Here is a 27,367-nt window from a genome sequence, read left to right as displayed (position 1 = left end):
GCGATGAATCTTTAAGGGAAATAATACATTTTGCAAGGAGTGGTGGCCAAAGTGAAATGACCTGGGGGCAAAAGGCGTGTTGAGCAGGAGTATCAAGGACTGTTTCCACAGGAGCGGCATTTCTGTGTGACATGAAAACTTTTAGATTTGAAAAACTAACAGCTGGGTCCCGGCTGCTCTACATGCTGTATTCATGAATAGATTTACATGGGGTGGGGTGTTCACATTGTCATCCACGGGAGGGCTGTGGGGAAATGGTCACGTGCTCCATTCGCTACCTCCTGACCAGCGAGGCAGTCGCCCAAGGCCAGCATGAGGGTCTAGCACATTTAAACTGATCCCTGCTGTTTTTCGAGTTTACCCTTAATCCTTTCAGCAAGAACTGTGTGTCTCTTATCTGCCCAGCTTTATTGTGAGGAATTCGAGGCAAAGCAGAATCGTTTGAAAGTCAAACAGATTGGTACTTGAGAACGAGTTTCGGTCATGACTAGCTATAATGGTTTGATTTTGGTGTCAACTTAGCTAGGCTACGTTGCCCAGTTCTTTGGCAAACAGTAGTCTAGGTGTTTCTGTGAAGGAATTTTGTAGATGTGGTCTACGATCAGTTGAGTTTAAGGAAAGGGGATTGCCCATGTGGGCGGGCCTCATCCAATCATTTGAAGGCCTTGAGAGCAAAGACTGAGGTTTCCCAAAGAACAGGATATTCTGCCTCAAGACTGTAACAACAGAAACTCTGCCTGAGTCTGCAGCCTGCCAGCCTGCCCTACAGACTTTGAACTTGACAACTCTCATAATCCCATGAGCTAATTTCTTATAATAGATCCACATAGTTTATGCATACGTCTGTACGTCCTATTGGTTCTCTCCAATAGGAGAGAACCCCGACAGATATGCTATCTGTAGTAATCCGTAAGTGAATTACATAACCTCTCAAAGCCATATTTTCCTCATTCGTAATATGAGATTGTGAAATCAAAAAGATTTAATGAAACAATGCATGCCCAACGCCTAGCCCAGAGCCTGACATTCACAGCGTAATCTGAACACAGTGGTTCTTACTTCATCCAACCTCATCCCAATATATACACTCGCCACAGTGTTACCTCAGGCTGGGGGACTAGATGTGCACACTCGAAACAGCTTGTGCTAGAACACACACATAGTCACACACACAATTCGTTCTGTATTGACATACTGTTACGCAAATGTTCTGGCCGCAGGGCTTCTCAAGGGGCAGTCCACAGACTAGCCGCATTTGACCCAGAACGTGTTAAATCAAAAATTCCTGGGCCCCATTCCAGACCCACCGATTCAGAAACCGAGGGGGGCTAGTGGGGTTCCACAGCACCTCGTGTTCGAGCAAGCCCTCCAGGCGATACTCACACGCGCCACAGCTTGAGGACCCCTGTTCTGCGAGCACCACCGGACAGGGATTTTTGTTCACTGTTTGTCATCATGTTTGTTCCCTAATGTATCCCTAGTCCCTACAATTGTGCCTGAGCACCATGGGCACCTAACACATGCCTGCCGAATGAAGGGATTTCTGTGCCAGTTCTAGCAAAAACAACAGTCTGCTTTGTACCCAAATAATTACACTTTACACAAAAGAGAGGCTTTGTTCTCTGCTCTGGCTTCCTTTCTGCACTCGCGATGCTTCCACATTCGAAGTCGTATCCGTGTTGACAATTTCTGTAATTACCGACCTACGCAAGTCCTGAACTAGACATTTCCGTTATCAAAAATACAAGTTAGTCCATCTTCCCTGCTCCATTGTAGACCGTTCCCACTCATCAATTTGTGATAATATCTGAACACAAAGCGTTTTAAAATTCCCACAAACGATGCCTATTAGCACTCTCGATGCTTAAAATGTACATTTTCCCACTTCACCTTCAACCTCGAAATAGGCTAATAGGCATTGTTTACCTCCGTCTCCCCTCAAGGAAGCAAGGAGACCTAATCCAGTAGCGATGCTCGGTACACACTGCACTCATTGCTGAAATTTCCACTGCTATTGGCATCATCAGAAATATTCTCCAAGATTACATGCAAAAGCACAGCCTGGGACGTTTAGAACTTAGTAGAGACAGTGTAACCTAGCGACCTGCCCAGCTCTCCGCGAGGTGCTCTGCTACATCCTAGCACACCACAGATTTTCTTTCTAAAGATGCATAGGTCAACACATAGATACATCCATACATAGATATAACTACATATATTATTTATTTCTAATATATTTATCAGAAATATATATTTGTGATATTTTATATATGATAAAATATATTTATCATATATACTTATTGATATGTAAATATGTCAATAAATTTATATATTTTACATTTACCAATATATTTATATATTATTTCTAATATATATTACATATTTATTTGATATATAAACATATAGCCTATAAATATAAACATACTTATGTATTTATATATTATATTTATATATTTAAATATGCTTATATATTTATATATTATTTCTAATATATCTATCGTATGTTTATATTGATATTTGATATATATTGATATTTGATATCACATTTATATGATATAATATTTATGCAATATTGATATAGATCAAATATATATTGTTTCTAATATATTTATTATATTTATAAATGATATATAAAATCATTTATAAATGATATATAAATATATTTTTATAGGAGAAATATGTTATAAATAAATCATGTGCATATATTCCCTCAAATGAGATCGTAATAGTTTTAAAGACGTGAGACCAACAAAACAAGCTTCGCTGACACCTCATGCCTGAAAAGCAAGGCAGTGTTCTGACTCGTCAGCAGGGGGCGGGCTGCTCCCAGGCAATGGCCTTGGACTAGAGCATCCCTTTGACTTTGCTGTGAAGGGGAAAGTCCAGGAGGCTACTCTCAGAGGGGGCAGGAGTTTTCAGTGATTATGGGGCAAGTGAGTGTTATCGAGAGTTCAGTTCGGATGGGAGAGGTGACGCTTCGAAGCTGGCATTCACCTGAAAACAGTCACGTCTGAATGAAGCCCACTGTGTTTTCAATGATTTATGGCAAACTGATCCTTTTTCGGAGAATAGATTTAAATCAACTTTTAGAATTAAGATACACTTGTCCAGTTATTAACTAATCAGGCGTCACAAATCAGCTTCCTGAAGCAGGAAAGGTAACACGCACGTGAGCAGGCTCTCTACTTGGTCTGACTCACGTGTATATTAACAGTGTCTCCCAGATACAAATTTTAAAAGCTCCGTGAGAGCACTCTGAGTTACCTGTATTTTGCAAAGAAGACTTAAGGCCAAGCCAGGCCTCCCGTGGTCTTTTCAGTTTATATGAATGCCCACGGTCTGAGAGTCCCAGCTCTATTAATCAGAGACGGTGACAAATGATGATGGTGGCAGAACAATTATGATTGTGGTCACAGAAAAGGCAAACGTAGCCTGCAGGCGCACCAGGCTCCATGCTGAGCTCCTCTACTCATCACGCCGACAGGTGAGCAGAGACCGTCCAGCAAGCCACGAGCGAAGCGGGGACATAAACGCCGCACGGCGGCTCCAAGCCCTGCTCTGAACCAATTCTCCTGCTACAGACACCTCTAGGTGTCACGGAACAGTTGTCACCGTATAAGCAACGACCATAGTCCCTTCTCGAGCCATCATGCTAATAATACCTGACCTTGCTGAGGCAATTCGAAGCTATATGCAGGAACTTGCTGGTTTGAGCCACCAGATACGTAGGAAGAGAGACTTGTCCCAATCCACCCCCACCCACACTGCACGTGCCCTTCGTGACCACGGTGGGTGAACAGGGAGCCAGCGCGCAAGGCCGCACAGGTGCCTATTACGCTGGCCCGTGGGAGCCGCGGTCACGCGCACGCAGGGTGATAAAGCTGGACCACGCGAAACCGCCACCTCCTGCCAACCAGAACAAGTCATCCTTTGCAGCATGGTGACCTAGGAGAGGGGATATAAACTCTCCAAGCCTATTCTCCTCATCTGCAACACAAGGAGAGCGTCTTACTATATTATATGCGTGGGGTTTTTATGAGGATTAAAGGTGATAGATATAAAGCTTCTGGCACATAGTGGGTTCTTCATAAACGGCACCTCTTATAACAAAAGCAACCTGTGCTTTAAGACCCTTGGCAATCTGCCTCCCACTTATTTCTCTCTCTGCGGTGCTTCGCCTGTAAATGACATCTGATCGCTGTTTCTGACACCGCAGCCGTCTCTGACTCTCCTGCTAACTTCCACATGATGTGGAACCGCTTCCGAACACCCGCCTGCCCCCCTTGCCCTCTTCACTCATGAGTGTTTCTGGAACATTCCTCACGTGCCTGGTCTGTGGCCATTCATTCCCTCTATCTAAAGTGGTCCTTTTCCCCTTCTTTATTTATTCAGATTCTATCCACCATTTGAGAAAGCACCTGCTCAAATCCCCGCTTCCAGGTAGTCTCTCCCAATCATGTTTTAATAACCGTATTTCAAGATAATTGGTATCCTTCAGATTTTCTACTTTGCAACTTAAAATGTTCTGAGGAGAAGTCAAGAGACTGCCAAAGGGGTCCGTGGCACAAAAAAAGAAAAGTTAAGGACCCCGCTCCTGATCAGGGGCAGGTGTGGGAGGTCGAGGGACGGCCCTCCATAGATGCCCGCACCCCGGCCCCTTGCATATGTCCCCTTACCTAGCAGAAGGGACTTTGCAAATGTGATTAAGGAGTGATTATCCAGGATGGATAATCCTGTGGGTGCAATCTAATCACACGAGCCCTCAAAAGCAGAGAACCTTTCCCATGTCACGGCAGAGAAATGGGGCAGAAGAAGAGGCAGGATCGATCCAAGCCTGAGAAGGACTTCGTCCACCACTGCCGTTGTTGGTGAAGGAGCCACGAGGCAGGGCAGACGGGCAGCCCCTAGAAGCTGAGAATGACCCCAGTCGACGGCCAGGAAACTACACGCAGCTGAATTCCATCAGTAGCCAGAGACGATATGTAAATGAATGAACGTGGCTATGTTCCAATAAAACTTTATTTACAGTACAAGTAACAGATCAGATTTGGCCCGCTCTAGGTTACAGTTCACTAAACGTGGTTGCGATTACTGAGATGTTGGCCGCCATTTTTGCCGTTTCATTTTGTACTTTCCATCTCTTTCTATATTTCGAGTCCTTCATTTCTTGCCTCCTTTCTTTACTAACTTTTGTTTGTTTGCTTTTTTCATTTATTCTATTTTTTCTTGTTTAGAAACAAAATACTTTGTTGTTGTTTTTTTACTGGTTACTCTAGAAATTTAAACGGATATTAGTGTAACAAAGTCTAATACTCTCCACCTAAATAATGCAAGCACCTTAAAACTACTTAATTCTCTCACTTATATGCTGTTCTTGTCCAATATTTTAGTTCTACCTTGATTTTTTTAAGCCAACAAATTAAGCATTATTTTAATAGTTTTACGTAGTCAATATTCACTTTGACTTACCCACACGTCACCATTTTCTTTGCTCACATTTTTTTTCTTGAGGCTCAGGTCTTCCTTTTGGACTTATATCCTTTTGGGGTGTTCCTTTAGTGAAGGACCGTTGATGAGAAATACTGTGTATTTTATGTCCAAAAGTGTTTTGATTCATACCTATTCTTCATGCTTCATGCTTACGTTGAATTCTAAGCTGGTGTTTTTTGTTTTGTTTTTTTTTTCAGTACCTTGAAGATATTGTACTACTGTCTGTTAATATCCATGGGTTAAGAAATCAGATGTCAGAATAATTGTAACTTCTTTGCAGATACTCTGTGTTTTCTTTGCCACTGTCTCATCAAATACTGTTTCTCCTTTATGCTCTGTTACCTCTTTCTAGAACTCTAGAGAAGTTTGTACTTTCTCATCCTATCCCCCTCGCCCCCCGTTTCTTAATCTCCTTGTTATGGTTTTCATTTTGTGCTCTCTCATCCGTAGTCTGAGTAATTCTTCAACTCCAACTTCCAATTCACAAAGTCTCCCTTCATTGTGTCTAATTTGATGTATAACTCATCCACTGAGTTTCTCATTTTAGATATTAGTATTTTGTATTCAGAAAAATGAGCAAAACGAAGAAATTTGTTCCTTTTTCAAAACTGCCTGGTTAATTATCGTAGTCTCTTATTCTTTTATCATACTTTTCATACCTTTTAAATTTTTTTAAGCATATCAAACATATTTATTTTGTACGCTCTATCTGATCATTCCAATATCTATGATTTTTGCTGGTCAGATTCTACAGTTTCCCGTTTCGTCTACTTTCACTCATGGTAGCTTATATGCTCCTGTATTATGTGACTTTTTAATCCTGATTCCAAGTTTCTTGGAATTTTGTTTGTTAGTCTTTTTTAAAGTACCTTACGTGACAGGAGATATTTTTACTTCCTGGTTCCTGGATATACCACCAACCTAGGAGTATTTCAAATCGAGTTTTTGGATCAGATTCTTGTTTAAGCTAATTATGTAGTATGAGCCCTTTTCACAGGCCTTGTGTATGAGGCTTGCTGGTTAGGGATTCTCAGGAGGACTTTGTGTCCCCGGCCTGTCTCACCATAGAACCAAGGCCGAGACCAGCGCATACTTTATGAATTCTTCATCGATCCTCAGTTCTGGGAGGATTTTCCCGCTAGTTCATCACCTGAGGATGTCACCCCTCAGGAGGACAGGTCGTTTGTGCGTAATGGGAAAATTCAGCTCTACCTTGCACCCCACTCTGGCCCCAGGTTCTCTCTGCCTGAACTCACAGGGCCTGCGCAGCCCAGGACTAGGGAAATAGCCCCAGAGCAAACACCAGGTTGCTCTCCCTTAACCGGGAGTTTCTCTTTCTTATTCTGGTCCTCAAGGATCTCCCTTCCTTCACCAGATCAGCCATGCATTAGCTGATTTTCTTCCAGATTTTCTTCCAGATTTTTTTATCCAGCATTTTTCAGTGTATAGACCTGGGAGAAATTGCACTTAGCACACAGTGTGCTTCGCGGCCGAGAAGCAGCATTTTGAAATTAGTTTTTAAAAAGTCAAATGGTATAATTCTCTGAAGTATACACCTTAGTAAGCAATTTTAAACCATTGCTAGATTTATAAGCTCCTGGACCTTACAAAGAAAAGCTTGGAACATACGATCAGAAGAAATATTTGCTGCGAGTGTTATCGCTGAGGGTTTGGACCGCATGTGAATCTGACCTGATGGGATTATACGTGCTTAAAATATAAACCTGCTTACTAAATCTTGCGGTGGTTCTCACTAACCACAGCTCTACCGCTGGGCTCTCAGCCTCAAGGGGCCCTTATGTTGTCCCTGAGCCAAAGGACACTATCAGTGCCCTGCGATTGCTTCTTGGCTGTTAAACTGACCCTGCTTTAATCAAACAAAGTATTCACAAATCACATGACACGCGACACTCTCTGAGGTATAAAAGAAGTTTCCTTTGTGAATGGGGTAGCTGATTAACAGAGAGAAATTGGTTTCACCCCCACGCCAGCCCCTAGGGCTGCACCCCGAGTGCATCACAGGGTCCTATACCAGATACTGTCAAATTAGGGCCTTTGTGGGTGCGTCATCCATTCATTCACGCAGCTACAATGTCCTGGGTGCCTGCTAGGGACCAGACACTGTGTGAGGAGCGCGCAGACATCATCCGGCCCCAGAAGAATTCACTTTCTATTGGAAATAACGGAGACAGAAATACTAATTACTGTAAAAACCTTTAAATGCTGCAACTTAGATATAAACACAGTTGTTAACCTCATAATACTACATTCTTAATGTCCGGACCACTTAAACATCTCAAAAATATGTGAAATCTGTTGATGAAATGATAGACGTTGGATCCGTCTTTGAGGTGAAGCATTCTGCTCAGCAGATCCTACATCTCATCTGGGCACCTCACTCAGCGCAGTCACCTGCGGATGACTGCTCACCAAGGTCATAGTTTTTGAGCATAGCCACATGCTGGGAGGTGACAGGGCTGGGCAGAGTTTTATCCTCAAAGCACAAAGCTGGGGTGAGAACCTGTGTGGGAGCATCTCTGGGTTGGGCTTCCATCTTTCTGGTTTTCCAAATTCTTGCATTTGACTGGCAGTAATGCTGCTCTGCATGAGGTGAGCATCCTTGAACCTGGCGCCCGGCCTTTTCCCTACTCAGAAGCCTCATTTGTAAAATAAGTTTGATGTTCACCCAGCTGATTTATCTAGGTTATTGTGAGCATCGACTGAAATAGTGGAAATGTCAGTGTAAAAACTGTGTTATAAACATGTGAAGTATTATCGGTATTATTACTTGAGTAATATCAGAGTATTAGAGCATTTCATGGTATCACGGTGTTTGATTTCTTCACACATTTCTATTTTTAGGCATTTTCAGTAGTTTTTTAACCTAAAAATAGCTCTAGGAATATTTTAAGAGCCATTATAAGTTAATAAAATGATTTTCACATCTGTATTCATTTTAAAGCATAAAAGAAAAAATTTTAAACACTCTCAAGGCCAAGGTAGAGGGATTCCGTTCGGATTAACATTTCGAAATCTATTTCTGACCACAAGGTTCTCATACAGAATCCAAAAATGTACCAGTTCTTTCCCAGCACACGTCACTCAGTGTCGAAGCCAGTGGAAGAGATTGCAGCGTTCGAATGATTAATTAGACAGGTGCAGAGCAAACATCTGCTTTGAAATGGCTCCTCCTTTGTGTAGAAAGAGTCAGGGATAATTTAGTCCTCCGACAGGAATAATATTAGCAAACGTTTTTGAGAGCTTGCCGTCTTATAGATCCCGAGGTAATTCATATTATCACTTAACACTATGTGTCAGATATTCATTCCAAATCTTTAAAAAAAATTAACCCACCTCACCCTCGACACCCCCAATGCATCAGGCAGTTTTTATTCCCATCTACGAGATGAGAACTTCCAGTTAACGAACATTTTTCCTCAGCCGACCACTTGGGGGAGCTGAGGTTCGAACCCAGCCAGCTGGCTCCGGAGCCCACAGTCGGTCTCTCCCCAGTTCCCACGGCCCACCTTCTCCGTCACATCCACTTCATTCCCTTGTCCCTGTTCCTGTCACTTCTGTGGCGACATTCAAAGTCTCCCGTTTTCTAGGTGCAAGAATGATGTAGTAGAAAGTGTAAAAGCAAAGCTTTTGGAGTCACACAGACTCTCCAACTTACCAGCTTTGGGCAAGAGTTTAACTCATCTAATCCTCAGTGTGAAAAAATTAATAAATAAACGAGCATATCCACCAGACGGAGCATCTCGTAAGAAGTGTTTTGGAGCATTTATCACCTTGCCCGCATATTTAAGCGCCCGATCGGCGTTATTTATCACAATTATTTAAAATAATAAAAGAGAGGGCCTCGCGCTATAAAACTGAGCCATCTTTTCTCAGCTCGTAAGCGCAGACCGCATGCGCAGAAAACCACGACCCACGCGGGCCCAGCCCCGTCCGCCACCTGTCAAGTGAGTTTACAGCCGAGCCGCTTGCCTGAGGGCACGTCCCTCTCTAAGGATTTCCCACACCGGCATTTACGGAACCCACGCTTCAACCCCCATGTGAAGATCTGACTTTCCACTCCCGCGTCTTTATTCCCCCAGGCCTACAGAGTGGACGAGAAGGCGGCAGAGCGGGCTCGGTGGGAAGAATCTTCCAAAGAAACCATCAAGAAAACCACCAAGCCTTGTCCCCGCTGCCACGTGCCAGTGGAGAAAAATGGTGAGTCTGGGCCGCACGGAGAAGCGCGGGGTCGACGAGCTCGTCTGGGAGAGCGTCGGCTGTGGGGGGAGCAGTCGGCAGCTCTCGCGGGGTTTATAACTGCGGAGTTCAAGTTCAGCTCAGCGGCTTTGGAGCCATCGGGCCGCAGTCGGAGTCTCAGCTTTCCCACGTCAGGCTTTCTGACCCCCTCAGCCACAAGTCCTCATCCAACTGCCCTCATTGTTACTGATAATATTAGACATGACGCGTCTATTAAGTCGTCTACTAGAATAATAACAACCGCAGAAAAAGATGCTAGGGACATTCCTGAGCCTACTGTTTCCCAAAGTGTGCTCCACTGGACTCTGGTGTCCAGAGACACCCAGTGGGGGACAGGGGACGTCACCATGCCAAATAAACTGGCGATGGGTTTCTACTATGTCCCCCTCCTGGAGAGGGGGGACAGAAACAGCTCGCTTGCCTGGAGCACTTACCGTATGCTCGTCCCTGGTTCTCTGCAAGTATCGGGTCCTTTAATTCTCCCCAAAGTCACGTAGGGAGCTGCGATCACCCCCGTTCACAACGTACTTCAGCCCATTGAAGCGCTTCGGAATCCCTTCGGTAAAGAAACCTGTTTGGTTTTGTTTGACCGATTGTCTCCAAACTCTTTTGGCCATGAATTTTTTTCTCTGTAGCACAATAGTTCACATCCCTTTGAACCCTGGACTCCACCCTGGGCCTTGGTTTCTCCCTCCCTGCCGTGGGGGTGTCGGCACCCCACACTATGACACTCGGCTCTCTCATCGAAACACCCTCTACGTGAATGTGTTTTCAGATAGGGCTTTTTCTTTTGCCTTCCACCAACTCCTCTCCAAATGTTAAGAATGTGAAGTGACAACTTGGAGGTACCCATGGATTAAGTGACATTAACTCTAGTCTGTCTCCCAGGAGCCCATGCGTATGTCCTGCTTTGGGGGTTTCCAGGCTTAGGGACAGCAGCACCCACATTCAAATGGTTCTCCCTACTCACCCTCTGAACCGCAGGTGGCGCCTCACATGACACCCCAGTGTCTCTTTCTGACACACGCGGTCACATCTACTCCTGCTCCTAAATGCTGGGGCCGCCGGGGCCGTAGGGATTTGCTAGAGCTCTTAGAAGAAGGACACCCCTCCAGCTCCTGCCCATGTCACACGCGGAGGACACTGGGGAGACCCACTCGGCTCTGTGGTGGTGTATCCGTGCTGTGGCTGTGGCTTTCCCTTCCCCCGCTGACCTTTGCCCGGCTCCGATGGCCCCGCTGTGTGGTCCTGCCGTTTGTCGGCGGCACTGTGTGCCCTGCCCAGCTCTGCGGCCGATCTGAAGTCAAACTCTCGTCTGTATGCAGAGCATCCTTTGTGCCGCCCATTCTCCGTGACTCTTGTACCTCTCAGCAACTCGGGGGTACCTGCTACCATCCATCCTGGATGTGCCGGCTTAAAGCCATCCAGCCCAGTGCCCAGGGTCCTTTCCAATGTGAAGCACATGTGCGTGTACGAGGCGGGGTCCGCAGCATCATTACAGATGAGAAATAAAACGAGGCACCAGGTCCAGCCTCCCCTACGCTCTCCTCACCGAGCGTTGACGGCGCCCTGGTTCGGAGGCCGCTGAGAGCTGGCTTGTCCTGTGGGCCCAGCAGGCCCGGGACAGCCTCTCAGGCCTCTCTTTCCGCAGACGTGCCCACCGGAGAGTCTCGGATAAACGAGAGAGGGCCGACGCATCCCAGAGCAGCAGGCACAGGCCGATCGTACCCCCCAAAAAGAAGAACGTTCCCCATGCGTCATCGTCCTTCCTTTGTATGCTGGCCCATTCCTAGACAATGCCGTGGGGTGACGAGTACCTACGAAGAGAGGGCGTCAGTGAGTCAGAGGAGTTTTCTAGCCCAGGCTGACTGAGCGGTGTCGAAAGGGCAACGGGAAGGGAAGGGCAGGGCAGAGCCCCTCGGCGGGGTGGGCCTGCAACACCACGCAGCACGAGCCAGCGTTCCACGGCAGACGCACTCGAAGGAGGCGCACTGAATAGCAAGAGCCCATTTTGCTATCATAAAGGCCAGGAACCTGGTCTGTCTATGCCCTGGGCCCAGAAAAATGCCTGACAAGTAAATATTGGTCAAAAGTAGCTGGGAAAGCAGATAGGCACATAAGTTTTGATAAAATGTGGTAGAGAAGGTAAGCTAGAAAACCGCAAAAGCCTGGGTAGGAGATGGCTTCGAAGAGGAGGCGGGTCCTGAGCGCGAATCGAAGGAGCGGTTGGAATTAGCCAGTCGAGGACGCGGGAGAGACACTAGGCAGACGGCGTGTGTAACCGACGCACGCGGGCGTGAGCAGGAAGCCCAGACGGCGTGTGTAACCAGCGCACACGGGCGTGAGCAGGAAGCCCAGACGAGGCTCACAGGAGCACGCACTACCTGCCGGGTGGCACGGAGCGTGTGGGGCCTTCGTGAGTGACACGAAAGTCTTGGACTTGACTCTGGGAGACACGGAGCCACTGCGGGGCGGAGCAGGGAAGCGAAGTGCTCAGAAGGGCCTTTGAGTCAGGCCGCCCTGGCAGCCCTGGGAGGTGGAACCGAAGGAGCCAGGTGACTCACGACCGTAGAAACGTGTCCCCCTCGGGTCATTCCTTGTTATGCACTATAAATGGGAAGCAATGATTTTTCACCTATAGATTTTCAACCTCCGAACTGAAAAGCTGAAACTTTAAGCTTATTGATGAAAATCTAAACTGTCTTAAAGTGTATTTTACAACCAAAACTATGAAGGCTCTATTAAGCAAGAAACGCTAGTCTTGTCGTCTGCTTCTCAGCCCGTTTCTTAGTCACCTAATCCCAGCAAAGCAGCTTCTCCTTCCCCAAAGCCACAGCGATCCTGAGGCTCATTCCCGTTTTAAGCCCAGGCTGAACCCTGGCACTCCTCGTATAATCCCCTACGACCTTTGGAAGTTTCTTCCTCCCTCTGGGGAAGGGGAGAATCCGCCTCCTCCATCCTCCTCTAGTTCTCACGGCTGGACTAATAATAACGTCACTAAATCGACACAAGACTAGATGACCAGGAGAAGCGCCAGCTGAATGCACGTGCCCGGCACACTCACGACACGATGCTCAGCTCGCAACAGAAGGCTCAAAGATGCGACCAAACTAGGCACTTTTTAATACTTTCTAGACAAAGAGGCGTTAAATTCATGAGAAATCCACAGGACGAAAGAAGGCAGGGCCCATTCGTAAGGGAGCCGAGTGTGGCCTGGGCCTGGGCGGTGAGCCCAGGAGGTGCTGCAGGCCCCGCTGTGTGGCCTTCTGGCTCCAGACCTTAACTCTAGTGATAGCTTGTCTCTCAGCTTGGGGGGGCCAGGGGGGGACCTCTCATGGAGATTTGTTCCCTGCAATGCGGGGAGCAGAGGCGACTCGGAGAGCTCCAGCTGCTCCCTGCTTCTCCAGTGGTTTTCATTAGAAATGATCACTATGCCACTGTGTTATCTCGGGCCCGCCCTGGGCACGTCACCCCCGCCTCAAACAGATGAGGTTCTGGTTCCATCCTCTGACCAGGAAGGGTCTGTTACCAGTTCAATGTGCCTTCAGGTTGTTCAAGAGCTTTCACTCTCTTATCAAATCTAAGGACGAGGTGCTGGTGACGAGCTGCCGGCCGGAGCAGGGGCGCGTCCCCTGTCACTTTGGTGTAGCCTGGGCTTCTCACGGCCGAGTAGTCCGGGGACAGGATTCTCTAAGAGGGCCACCCCTTTTTTCTTTTGAATATCCACAAATGAGTATGAAGGTGTCAGCGGCTTCTCGCCAGCATTTACCTTAAAGCTGACAAAGCTTTTCGGATTAGAGTCCCTGATGCTTCTCCAGGGTATGGCGTCTAGCATACTGCCCTGGGTGTGTCAGGCCGGGAAGGGAAGGGAAGAAACTTAAGGATGTGACTGTCCTCTCTTCCTGCTCCCTTTCTTCTTGTTCTGCTGGGCCATTGTGACTCTGGTTTCTGTAATGAGACCTTATCTGTAATGCCAGTGGTCCGCATCCATTAAGATCTCGGTATAATGGGAAAACCTTCTGGACCTTTCAGTTAGCATCACTTTCATGCTTCGTCGAACGGGAATTTATTGCTTAAGGATTTTTTACGATATTCCAGAGAAACTTAAGTGATCATACTGCATTACATTTTTATCGTACTACTTACATCAGAAGTACACAAGCATGAAATTGTGTTGAAAATTACACAGTCCTGTAATTGTGTAATCCTAAATGAGAACTATTAAGATAAAAACATAAGTGAATTTTCCCCTTTATTGTCCACATATTCGTAATTTTTAAGTGATTCTTAAACCAAACCAAAAAGAAGTAGAAAAGTATTTTAAAGGCCCTTCAGTTAGCCTAAAACAAATGCCTTTAGTTACTTAGTCATAAATACTTTAAATTAGTAGAAGTTCTTGTCGAAGCGAGAAACGTCCAAACCTGCAGAGAATTTTATTGAGTTTATCTGAGCCAAACTGACGACAATCGCTGGGAAGCAAAATCTCAGTCCTTTCTCAAGGATTAAGAAAATGCTCCAGAGAACAGCAGTTCTGCGGCTTCTGTCATAGGTTAGAGTCAGGAGGAGACGGAAGAGGGTTCATTGGAGGTCGATTAAGGGCGGGAGAAGCAAAGGCGAGAAATCTCTGGGACTGGATAAAAAGTAAACAGGAGGGACACATACTTCTTTCACGTGGGCGGGTGCAGGAGAGTTACTAATTAATATTCACAGCATCTAGAGATGGTAGGCCGGGGCCAGGATAGCCTCAGGGGCTCTGTGGGGTAGGCCCTGCGGGTTCTGGAGAAAAAGAGATGACTGATATTTCAAAGGTATGTTATCTTAGATGCAAAAAAGACAAAAGACAGGCTCACTTAAGGCAGAGATTGACCTTCGTCCAGAAAGCTACAGGCCCAGGACATGCCATGACCTGCTTTTGGTTAGAAATGTTTATGTTCGGACCATCCTATGGGGTTATTTCCATCTCCGAGTTTGTAGGGCCGCCATGCTGACCTCCCCTGAGCTTGTCGGGTTAGTATGTGGCCCTTTTTTTTTGTTGTTCACATTCTCATGCCAGGTTTTGCATAATAAAAATGAGGCAGTACTGAAGCAATTACATGGGAAATTTGGCAAGAAAAAAAATGACTTAACAAGATAATCGGTAAAAATGAATAATGGAGCACATTCCATGTTATGTAGGATTCAAGCAAAGAAACTGCTTTTGCCTGGAGTACTTGGGAAATTTGGTCAGAAACAGCCCTCTGCGTATAACTGCAGACGAGTGAATAACTTCCTGTCCCCTCATGGCAGACTTGGTGTCTGAGCCCCAGAAGCAAGTGAGGAATGTATTTAACACGTGGGAGGAGGTGAGGGATCCCCAGATAAGTCTCAAAGAAAGGGACTTTTCATGTCATGCTGAAAAGGCCCTCCTGGTGAAAGAAGGGACCTTGAAACCAAAATCCCAGAGAACTTGGTTAAATCTCAGGCTTTGTCCTTGACCCAGAGAAAATTCCACAGCCAAGTAATACTCTCGCAAGCTGCTTTTGAAGAGGGAGGTAATATGTGTAAAGCACCTGGCATCGTTCATTAGTTTCTTTCAATTCTCATTTTAAATAAAATTTCGTCTAGCATTAAGGAACGTATTCCCTATTACATATTTTAATACTTCTGTCCCAACTCCTGTTTCATAAATTTTGCCAAGACAGATAACACTAAAGAAATGATAAAAATTATTCATAGATTAAATTTACATTGTCATATATCACATAGCAATTTTTTGTCCATTGATACGTATTTAAAATGTTAAATTTAATACATATTTAAAAAAGGACTTGACCCCGTCTGTGCAACACAAAGCATTCATCTCTAAATCCCACTTCAGGAGAGGAAATAAGCTCAGATTTACACACGAGATGTGTCCTCGGTGGAGGTGGCACTTCTTAATGAAGGCCACACTTTAAAACTTCCTAGTGCTTTCCGGGTGGCTTTCCTCCGCTCAGATGCCGCTGTTCGCTTACTCGGGATGGTTCCCTTAGCGAGTCGTTTCTGGGGAGCGCGTTGGTGCGGGGCTGAGTGTTTTCCAGCGTTTTGCCTGTGTCCTCTGCCCGCAGGAGGGTGCATGCACATGAAGTGCCCGCAGCCCCAGTGCCAGCTCGAGTGGTGTTGGAACTGTGGCTGTGAGTGGAACCGCTCCTGCATGGGGGCCCACTGGTTCGACGTGTAGCTGCCGGGCCGCGACGGGGCGTCCACGCCGACGAGCTTGCCTACCCCACAGAGTCCTGCCGTCGTCTGCCCCGCTTCCTTTCCCCCAAACACACACGCGCACACACACATGCACACTCACACACACGAATGCACACACGCACATGCATGCACGTGCAAGTGCACACATGCGCGCACACACACATTCAAATGCGCACACATGCACGCATGCACACGCATGCACACACAAACGCACAAGTGCGCACATGCACACGCACACACTCAAATGCACACACGCACATATGCACACGTGCACACACAAATGCACACGCACACACATGCACACACGTGCATATGGACACGTGCGCATGTGCGCACATGCACACACAAGCACACACGTGCGCAGGCACTCGCAAACATGCGCACGCACACATGCACCGCGATATCTTCCTACCACACACCGCGCACACCTCAAGTGCTTTCCAAAATCCGACCAGTTGGGGATCCACTTGCATTGTGACCCTATTTAAAAAAAAAAAAAAAAAAGGCAGAGCTGTCTGTGAGCTCAGCACGGAGCAGTCTCGGGCCTCAGCAATCCGCAGATGGAGCGCGAAGAGCGTGCCATTCTGTCCCTTGCGGGGATGGTCATTCTTGATGGATTCCAGGCATACGTCCATGGAGATTTCTCAGGTTTAATTTCCTGCATTTGGCCTCCGGCAAACGTTGAGAAGAAGCCGTGGCTGCAGCGGAACCAGTCCCGAGGGACTGCAGGGCCTGGTGGGCTCTGAGAGACCGAGGCCGTGGATCCTCCGAGCTCCAGTCGTGGCTTTCAGAGCAATGCTTTCAGCCTCAGAGCGCGCCGATCGCCAAGGAGCCGCAAGCAAGAGGCAGAACTGTGTGTTCATCCTGAAGACTTCTGTCCGTACACACGGCACCGACGAAAACACGCTGCGCACACACCGGCGTGTCGATTACGTGAGAAAGTTGTAGAGCTAATGCGAATGTCGAGTGTTTAAATTGCAGGGAAGAAATCAAAACGCGATGTGCTTTCATTCCGCTTAGTTATTGCAAATTTAGAAAGAAATGGCTTTTCAGAAAACAGTACCAGATCTATCATTTGATGTTAAACGTTGATTTTGCAGCTTGGGCAATAAGCTAATAGATGTGGCTTCACTGTAAACTTAATGGACAAAGTGCCTATAAAGGAGACATTTTTAGAAATGATTTCATAATGACTCTCAGTGTTAACAAGAGTGCAGGTTGTTAAAACAGATTTTTTCAAAAAGGAGCATTTCCAGGACTATCAAAATGAAACCGTGCCTGACTCTCTGTCAGAAGGGTTTCTGCTCCTTCTGCTTAGTCATGCTGTGTCCCCAGTCTGTAATCTGGGGACTGCTCCGGGGGACATACTTTCCCCGAGGGTGGCAAACTCACACCAGAGCACTTTCTCATGTTCACGCGGACTGAATTGCGGTGTTGACCAAATTGGCATCCTTTTTTTTTTTTTTTTTTTTTGAGGCATTTTCAGCACATCAAAAAGATTTACACCAAATACAGCAAGCCTCATTATAACCACTGTCTTTTGTCCTCATTGCCTGTCTTCTCAGAAGATGGTGACCATAACTGAGGGCAGATGAGGTCACTAGCACGTGGGGTCCCTTTTGGATCTGGGGACCCTGGAAATTATGAAATCGGTAGCAGAAATTATGAAATCTTTGTAGACATAGCATCAGGAATCCTTGCTGAGGGGAAAGAGGAGGTGACCTCAGAAAATTTCCCGAGAACCTCTGCCCCTCTCGCCCTCATCATCCATCCAGGGACAGCCCTTCCTGCCACACCTGGGACGGGATGACGCGTGGCAGCCACATCGGCATCGACAGCCTCAGCTGGCTTCCCTCTGTGCGACATCGCCCCCTGGCAGAGGCAACAGAGAGGCAAGGTGTGAGTGTGAGAAAGAGGACGGTCACCAGGCCTGAGCCCGCACGTCCCAGCGGCCAGTGTTGCTGCTCAGTCAGGAGCCACTCGGGGCCTGACTTACGTTCCCGACAAGCCCAGTGAGGAGCAAGCAGCTCCTCGCGCTGACCCGATGTGACAAATCAGACAGCTCCCCCCTCGCGTGGAGGCACGCGGAGGTTCGCTTCCTCCAAAGCTTCTGGGCTTGCGGGTGCCGCCATGACGCCCGTCTGCCATGGCCAACAGGTTTGCTCCTGTGCTTTCGGGTGCCATCGAAGTCCCTAGGTCTCTGCTCCTTTCCAGGCGGCCGCCTTTTCTTTTTTCTTTTTTCCAGAATAGAATGCCGATTCTTTAAACAAATTTTAATCTAAAAAAAAAAACAAAAAACACACACACACACAAAAAAAAACACAGCCTCTGTAAAAGAATGTGAATCACAAACCACTGTAAACGAACATGTCTGAGCATGAATGATGTAACGAAATGTGAACATCTCCAAAGAATAAAAATCTTTGCACAAGAATCTTTATTTTTCTCTGAAATGTGTAAAGAAGTACTTGACAACTAAGCTTAATATTGTAGTCACATTGTCAATAAAAGCATCAAAAGAGCTTTGAGTCCGTCTTTGAAGATGTATTTTCAGTAGCTGCGGAAGGTGTGGGAGGCACAACCGGACCCTCGCGCCTGAGCCTTACTGTGCTTGGCCCTAAAAGCGAGGCGGTGGCCATTTTTATCTCTGTTCTCAGCTCCAGATTAACCCAGGTTGTCTTTCTTCTTAAAATAAGGCAGCTTCTTAAATGCTAGCAACCCTCGAAAGGGCTCTATAAAGCAAATCATCATTTAAAAATCTAACGGTTACTTTCCTGACTTACCAGCAAACTTTTCCAATAAATGTTTAAAACAGAAGTTAGGGCTGGGAAGACACCACCAGATTCTGTCAGTAATGGCATCACAGAGAAGTCCGATGACTCTGCATTGCTCTCAGTTGGGGGTGTGTTGACGTCTCTTTACGACTGTTTCAATGGCTACACTTTGTTCATGTCACAAGGAGGCCATGAACTGGAATGGGACATCTTTGGAGAGCTCTCATACGTATATCAGACAGGCAGAGACACGCTAAGCGCCAAACACCGCAGGAAATGCTCTGAGGGAATAGAGTTTCTAGGAACAATCTGGCATTGACGGAGCAGAAAGGCAGCAGAAAATGCGGGAGTGTGGGCGTCACCACCACCTACCCGTGTGAACTTGGGGACAATACAACATCCAGTTAATGGGCCGTTACGAGGACTAAATGAACTCATTCACATAAAGCACTTAGAACAGCGCCTCGCACGTAGCGAGCGCTCAGTAAGTGTTCCCTGTCACTAATAAGTGAACAAGTCAGTGGAGCCCACCAAGCACTCACAAAAAACACGACTCGTGCAAACTAATTGCAGATGCCAGGGGTGTGTGTTTGAATGTGCGTTCATAGACTTACTGATTCTATGGTAGAGGCAGGGGCCTGGTTCATGGTGCATTTACACATATTGGATTATCTTGGACACAGCGCCAGAAGCTTCCCTATAAAAGCGGGCTGCCAGCTGTTGGCAAGGCTTGATGGGACCAGATCCAGCCGTTACACAGGTAGTCTCCGGGATGTAGGTCGAAGTTGGGACTAGGACTGGAAACGAGTAAGCACGGATGTGGAATGCTCATTCAAAAGCAAACAGCAAATGCGTGGAAAGTCAAGGTCGTCATTTGGGTGGGGTACGTGTCCCACCACCGTATACCCTTGCTGGGCCATTTCTGATACCATGGAGAGTCAGTTTTTAAAAGAAAACCCTATTTTAAAACAACATTGAGCCCGTCTTCAGTTACTTGCTGTGAGTAAACTTGCCAACCAAAACTATTTAAGAACTTTCACTGAAGTTTGAATAATTTTGCAAAAAAAAAATTTTAAAAAAGGCAGGACGATTGTCTGGGCAGGTCTGTTTGGCACATGGGTTGCTGTCACTGCTTCGGTGGGACCGTGGTGTTCCCCGATCTCATCCTCCGACGTGTAGGCTGGGAGAATCCACTTTGTCACTGAGTCAGGACTGACTCACACTAATCCAACTCATAAGAGAACGAGGCGTCAGACCCAGAAGGTCAACTTACAACTTACATTTACAATGAGACACTCACCTCCTGACCTTGACATGTGATTTGCCATCTGTCTAGAATCATGTCTTCATAACCCTCTCCTCCCCGTTTTGACTGGCCAGTCTTAGATCTCCACTTAATCAATTCCAGAAACCCTTCTCTGACCATCCCGGTGCCCCGTAAGGTCCCCTCCTCTTCGTTCCCAGGGCCACACTTCTTCCCAGATGACAGCCACATGGTGTTTGTCCCAACACCAACAACATCTCCAATTCTCTAGACACCAACCGGGTGCCCTTCACGTCAGTTCAATTCTGACACTGACTACCCAGGGAAAGGCTCAGACTCCGTTGGGGTAGGGTTTGATTTCACAAGACTGCCCCGACTGCAGACACCGGTCACAAGGCTCAGGTTGCCACCTGTACTTCTGACCAACTGGCTGTAAATCAGGGGTTCCCATGAGCCCCTCCCCAGGCTCAATAAATAATTCACTAGAATGGCTCACAAAACTCAAGAGTGTGCTTTACTTACTATTACCAGTTTACTATAAAGAGCTCAAACTCCAGAACAGCCAAACAGAAGAGCTGGGTAGGGTGGGTGTGGTATGGGGGCGGGGTGCAGAGCCTGTCGCCCTCCAGTACCTCCATGTGCTCACCAACTAGGAGGCTCTCTGAACCCAGTCATTGAGGGGTTTTTATGGAGGTTTCATTAAGTAGGCATGATTGACCGTGTCACTGACCATTAGTAAATAACTTAATCTTCAGCCCTCCCCCCCTTCATCGAGGTCAGGGGTTGGGGCTTAAAGTTATGCCTTGGTTTTTCTGACAAGCAGCCCCCTTCCTGAAGCCATCTAGGAAGCCACAGTCATCTCGCTAGCACATAAAAAACAATCTTCACCACAGGGATTCCAAAGGTTTTAGATGCTGGATGCCAAGAACCAAAGTATATTTCTTGTACTCATTAATGTTTATTATAATTTATTTACATATTATATATCTATATCACCATAGCATTTAATATGTGAAATTTTAATCACTTATTTACTTACCTGTATCCCCTTAGGAGCGGATAAGAAGAACGCAGCTATTTATACTCACCTTCGATCCAGAATACCCAGTGCCAGGCCAGCCACTTACCAGGCTTTGTAACTAGGGAATTGCATTTCTAAATTCCGAGCCAACCTACATGGAAAATCAAACTGTAACAGAAAGCTTTCTCATTGAGCCTAGACTCAAAGCCACGTGACTCACCACGTGACGCTGTTGATCACTTCCCCTGGGCAGAGGCATCAATTTCCATTAAAATGATACATCTGACTCAGGCCAGAACCCCTGGTCTTAGGTCAGATAAGCCCACCTCCAAGAGGCCCTGAGACACATGGTCAAATGGTCTTGCCCTTGAACTCCCCATTAGGACTGTACCACCCTCCTCCCCCAGTGGCCCAAGCGACCTCCCCTATACATGGGGCATTCCTGAAAATTCTCCAACCACACAAGCAAAGGCAAACTCCTTTCTACAGATAGCATGCTTTGTCCACGATTCTTGGGTTCTTAAATTCAAACACAGAGTGACTTCAAGAGTAATTTTGAGAGAAGGCATTTAACATCAAATCTCCACTCAATATTTTTTCCCCCTGTACAGTTTTCTTTTCATTACAAAATAATTATCCCGTTATCACATGCTCATTACAGAAAGTAAAAAAGGCAAAAGGAAAAAAATCACTACCTAGAAATAATTATTTTGCAAGTTGCTTATTTCCACTTAAAAACATATGATGAGCATCTTGCCACGTCAATAGATTTCTAAAATGACAATTTTCAGGGCTTCATCATGGTCTAATGTCTGCTAATTAATTTTTTTTTTCTTTTTTGAAATTTCTGGATCGAATTTAAAAGTGTGTTTTTCAGGTAGTCACTAAACAAATGGGATATGAACACTGTTATGCAACATGAAAGAATATTTACAATATAACGGTAAGTGAAAAGGAGTTTACCAAAATTGGATGTTCACTGGAACCGCAATTATTTTTAAAAAATTAATTCCAAAAAAATGATCGAAGAACATACATGAAAATGCAGCTCGCTGTGGCGATAAAATGATATGTGAATTTGTGCTTGTCGCTGCTCTCCGTGTTTCTTGGCAATGTGAAAAATCTCTTTCTAAGGAAAACAATGCTCCTTAAATCTCCATGACAGTTAAAGACGCCCATATATCACACGCTCCCAAGGAGCGAAGATTTTCCGACCAATAATTCTCTTCTTGAATTTTAATAATTCTGATCTCGAACTTTGCCGAAGCGACAAGGAAACGTAGCAAAGTCACTACACTGCTACTTTCGAAGGGATTTTGCCAGAGGAGTTGGGAAAAGGCGGGGCGGGAGGGAGCGAGCTGGACTGTCTGGGAAGACGGCGTCTGCATCCAGCCCCGGCGTGATCACCGCGTTTCTGCGTTTCTGCTGAGCACCTGCTCGGCCTGTGGTGGGCGACACCCCTTCCCGCCTGGCCCAGGACGGAGCCGGTTCCCGGCACACGGAGAGAACGCGTCGGGAAGTCGGTCAACGTGCCAAGGTAAGTAGCCTCTTCTGTCTTATCAGCATGAAAGAAAAGGTTTCTATGTGTCTGATTTCTCCCTCCAAAAAGCATCTTTCCCAGCGTCAACCATCCCTTTCGAGAAGCTGCGATAAGCCCGCTACACCCAATGGAGTAAGTATGTGAGAAAGACGTGGACGGAATTCAGCTGGGCGCTGTGCAGAGGGAGATGACCTGTTTTGTGCACAGGTGATGGGACATAGACTTCTCTCTGCTGTGCGGTCAATCGAATCAAGTCATTTTCAATTTAAAAAAATAATAATAAAATTTTGAAACCAGCCTTGGGCAAACAGGGCTGCGTTGGCCGCCCTGCCCGTGGGCCACATTTTGAGCAGCCAGGCTCCGAGCAGCAAGCAGCACACGGTCATTTGCTTAACATTTGAGGCTTGTTAAGTGATTAAAGATTAAAACCAGGTAAGTTTTAATCCCATTAATTTAAAGATATATTAATATTGAGAAATCTATTAAATATAGCATTTCACAATATACTGAGAACACTTAACATATTCTGAGAACGAATATAGCTTCTGAGGAAACATTTATGTCAGCTTAGGAGTCCGTCCGAGTTCACTTCATTTTCGTTTTCTTCTGCTAACTTCACGTGAGACGAAAATTAGGATTTCACAGGAAAAGAGCACATCTAGGATGAATCCCTTTCCATGTAATGGAGCCACGCTTACTTGCGTTTATTTCTGTCATCCATCGTTCCTTCCACCTGCGTGCTCGGCAGATTGAGGACAGGAAAGACACTTACCAAAAGCTATGCCAGCTTTTGGAGAGCGGTGAGGTTTAGGCTGCTTTTTTCTTTTCTTCTCTGTGCTTTTCTTTAGTTCCTGAATTTTTTATGACAAGGAGGCATCATTTTCACACCAAAAAAAAAAAAAAGTCATTACTTAAAAGAGAGAAGGTCAACAGAAACCAGAGACCAACTTCATTGGTAAACATGTGTCAAGGGGTCTGAATGGGGCTGCTGGCGAGCATGGCCGCTGCGATGCCCACGTGAGCAGAGTCTAAAGGTAGACAAGTTGACTGAGTTCAAGGGTGTTCAGGTGTTCTGTTAAAACCGGACATCCATCTGTTGCCTTGAATGTCGGAAGCCAGCCGACCAAGTCAAACCGGGTACCTGAATGGGGGAGCGGGGACTGAGAAAAAAGAGAAGACAGACAGGGTGCAGGAGGGAGAGCAGATCTCACAACTGCCTCTCCGAGTTTATTTCTTAACCTCCTTTTAAACACAGTCTGTTTCTTTGTGCATTTCAAAACAACACAAAAGTAACATCCTGAAGATCCAGGTGCAATTGACACTCCCTTGGACACTCCCTTAGGCTATACTTAACCTTCTTCTTCCTGAAATTCAACAGAACCAGCCTTTACTTTTTTATGCAAGCAGGCCTCCTGAGATAAACCATGCACTCTTTTGAATTTGGGGAGCTTTGGCTCCCTACAATTCCCCCTTTTTTACTTTATAGTAGACTGTGCCTGTCTTAGGTGGCTTCCTGCAAAACATGGAGCTTACCCGTCATTGGAACATGTATTCCATCATACATGCCCTGTCTTAGGTTGTCCAGTTTCCAAGAAGTCCTTACCCGTCTTTGACTACCAGCCACTATATTGGGGTACTTTTATTTCTTAACTTTATTGCATGTATCTCGGAACCAACATCTCGCACTGCTTGTATTACGCATTTCACAAGATGAAACAGGCTGGAACGATAACAAATCCTAATAAATGAGTAAATGGTCCCCAAGTAGGGACTAAACCTTTTAAACCCTTTATAAATTCTTACACTGTTTGACCAGTATTTTTTTGTAGTTCGGGAGCTTCTTTTAAGGCTACAAGAATACCTGCCACAACAACAGCCACAGCCCTTATAGATCTTCCTAAGGCCGTGTTAATTTTTTGTAAAACCTGTAACCCATATTCATCAAACCAAGGGCCTGTAAGGTTAACAGGAACCATTATAAATGGTGGTTATCTAAGCACAAGAACAGAAGTGTTAACAGGAGTAACACAATTAGACAGCTGACAATTATTAACACAAGTCCGGCAGCCAGTTTCCAAATATGAATCTGCCAAGCGCCAGAGCTTGTTTTCCAGAGTCCAGCAGATAAAGCAGTCTCAGTGTTATAAGGCCGAGAGAAGTCCCAAACAGTTTCATTAAGTCCTGTTACTGGATACAAAGTGACATTCTCTTGATGACAACGATGCCACCATACTGAATCTTTTTGCAGATGCCTCTTCGAGTGACAAAGTTCAAACGGAATTGTATCATTATTGCTGACAGCTTTGCCATCAGGAGCCCCAAGCATAACAGCTCCTTTCTTATGCTAAGGCTGCTCCGTGATATTCAAACACCCAGGTTGGGAAGTAGAATTGAATAGAAAACAAATAGGTAGTCCTATTGCTGATCCGGAAATATTAAAATTATCATATACATATTGCTGTTCCATGGCTAATGGCAATCCTAAAAGTTTAGAGTTATTAGAAAAAACCTGGATCTGTGGCCCAGACCAAACAGTTGGATGTAGTACCGGAGGATCTGGGATGTAAGCCCAATGCACTGCAGCATAAACTGTTGGATTAATCAGTATTCCCATCAGAAGAATAATCTCGATGTTCATTTTCGGCATGCTGTACTAGTCGTTCAGGCAACCAGCGTGCTCCGTCAGCTCCCTGCGGAAAAACACAAACATGCCCTCGCCCCCATATTAGTACAGGATCTGGTCCATTCCATTGTCCAGTTAACGGATCTTTCCATCTTACAGTGGCATAATTAAAAGTAGTAGTGGGATGCCATAAGCGCTCAGCTGCAGAGTGCCCTTTGGCATCCAAATTTAAAAAATTTAAAATGTGGAGAATAGGGGTGTAACTCCCCCTTTTTTATTTTCTCAAGTTGAGTTTTTAGAGAGCCATGGGCACGTTCCACAATGCCTTGACCTTGTGGGTTGTAAGGAATACCAGTTTTATGTTCAATATGTAACTGAGAGCAAAATGTTTTAAAAGCGGCACTAGTATAACCAGAGCCATTGTCTGTCTTAAGAATTTGAGGACATCCAATAGCTGCAAAGCAGCGTAAGCAGTGATCAATAACATGTTTAGTGGCTTCACCAGTCAAAGAAGAAGCGAAAATGAATCCAGAAAATGTATCTACAGTAACATGTACATATTTTAATTTACCAAATTCAGGAATGTGGGTTACATCCATCTGCCAAATTTGATTCGGTATCAAACCACGGGGATTAATACCATAATGAGGAACATGAAAAAACTGAGGGCAAGTGGGACAACTTTTTATAATTTGTCTTGCTGCTTCTCTGGTGAGATGAAATTGCTTTCTTAGATAAGAACTATTTTGATGATGTATAGCATGAGATTGTCGTGCTTGTTCAACATTACTAGCAAGCAGACATAGGTGGGTGGCTGCATCAACAAGTGCATTAGCCTTAGACAAAGGACCAGGGAGATTTGTATGAGCTCGAATATGAGTCACATAGCATAATTCTTTTCTGTTGTGCATAGCCAATTGAATTTGCGCCAATAATGAATGCACCTCAGAATCGTGGGTAGCAATATAAGGTACAGTCTCCAATATAATTAAAGCTTTAGCAATGTATTGACTATCGGTATATAGGTTAAGGGGTTGTTGAGCGAATATCTGAAAAATTGCAGCAACTGCCCGCAATTCTACAATCTGAGCAGATGCAGGGGATGTTTGTATGACAATAGGATTTTGGTTGTCAACAGCATACACGGCTTTTCCATTAGAGGAACCATCAGTAAATATATTAAGAGCATTCTGTATCGGGGTGGTCTTAATTACACGAGGAAAGATAAATGACTGCATATTAGCAAACTGTAAAAGTTTGTTCATCAGTAAAAATGGAGTTGAAAGGAGGGGGAGGCATCGGAGGAGCAGAAGGCACAACCCCAGCAGCCTCAGATTCGTCATACTCATGAACACTTTCTGTTTTAAGTACAGGTGACATTTGTTCTTTAATCTGATCTCTTTCATGCCTAGGGTCTAAAGAATCTCTAATCAAAGTCCAAAGCCCAAAAGTATCTGCCGGAACCTTAGTAGGTCCGTGGTCATCATAGTAATCCCGTAACTTTTTACCCACTCTTAACCATGCCTCTAAATCAATTGTCCCTTCCTCAGGGAACCAGGGACAAACTTCTTCTATAAATTGCAAAAACTTCATTAACTGTTGCTGAGCTACTTTAGCTCCTCTAACTCTAAGCATATTCTTAAGCATATGTACAAATAGCAGTCGACTATTTCCTTGGCCCATTATATTTTCTCTTACAGTTTCTATATTTACAAAAACTCCTGCGTACTCACCTTCACCGCCCACGGCTTCTTTGGCCAATCTCGAGTGCACTCTTCTTGCGGTGGGTCCTTGCTTTTTCCCCCCGTTTTCAGGTCCCTGTTCGGGCGCCACTCTGTCGGAAGCCAGCCGACCAAGTCAAACCGGGTACCTGAATGGGGGAGCGGGGACTGAGAAAAAAGAGAAGACAGACAGGGTGCAGGAGGGAGAGCAGATCTCACAACTGCCTCTCCGAGTTTATTTCTTAACCTCCTTTTAAACACAATCTGTTTCTTTGTGCATTTCAAAACAACATAAAAGTAACATCCTGAAGATCCAGGTGCAATTGACACTCCCTTCGACACTCCCTTAGGCTATACTTAACCTTCTTCCTGAAATTCAACAGAACCAGCCTTTTCTTTTTTATGCAAGCAGGCCTCCTGAGATAAACCATGCACTCTTTTGAATTTGGGGAGCTTTG

General features: G+C 45.6%; 1 protein-coding gene across 4 annotated transcripts in view; it reads left to right on the top strand.

Annotated features, from left to right (window-relative positions):
* The window catches only part of PRKN (parkin RBR E3 ubiquitin protein ligase), a 1,016,620-nt gene extending 1,000,538 nt beyond the window's left edge, over window positions 1-16,082 (top strand). For 3 of the 4 annotated variants that reach the window (XM_039881217.1, XM_039881221.1, XM_039881234.1), the window contains 2 exons: window positions 9,591-9,708; window positions 15,834-16,082. In XM_039881217.1, coding sequence (XP_039737151.1) covers window positions 9,591-9,708; window positions 15,834-15,946 — 231 coding nt within the window. In that variant the 3' untranslated portion in view covers window positions 15,947-16,082. The remainder of the gene's footprint in view (window positions 1-9,590; window positions 9,709-15,833) is intronic. The other variant, XM_039881228.1, reaches the window with a different exon arrangement.
* Window positions 16,083-27,367: the final 11,285 nt, after the last annotated feature.

The sequence above is a fragment of the Pteropus medius genome, unplaced genomic scaffold, assembly GCF_902729225.1.
Source record: "Pteropus medius unplaced genomic scaffold, Ma_sr-lr_union100, whole genome shotgun sequence".
Classification (NCBI taxonomy): domain Eukaryota; kingdom Metazoa; phylum Chordata; class Mammalia; order Chiroptera; family Pteropodidae; genus Pteropus; species Pteropus medius.
Note: the sequence above shows the minus strand (reverse complement) of the source record. Positions and strands in the feature narration are given on the sequence as shown.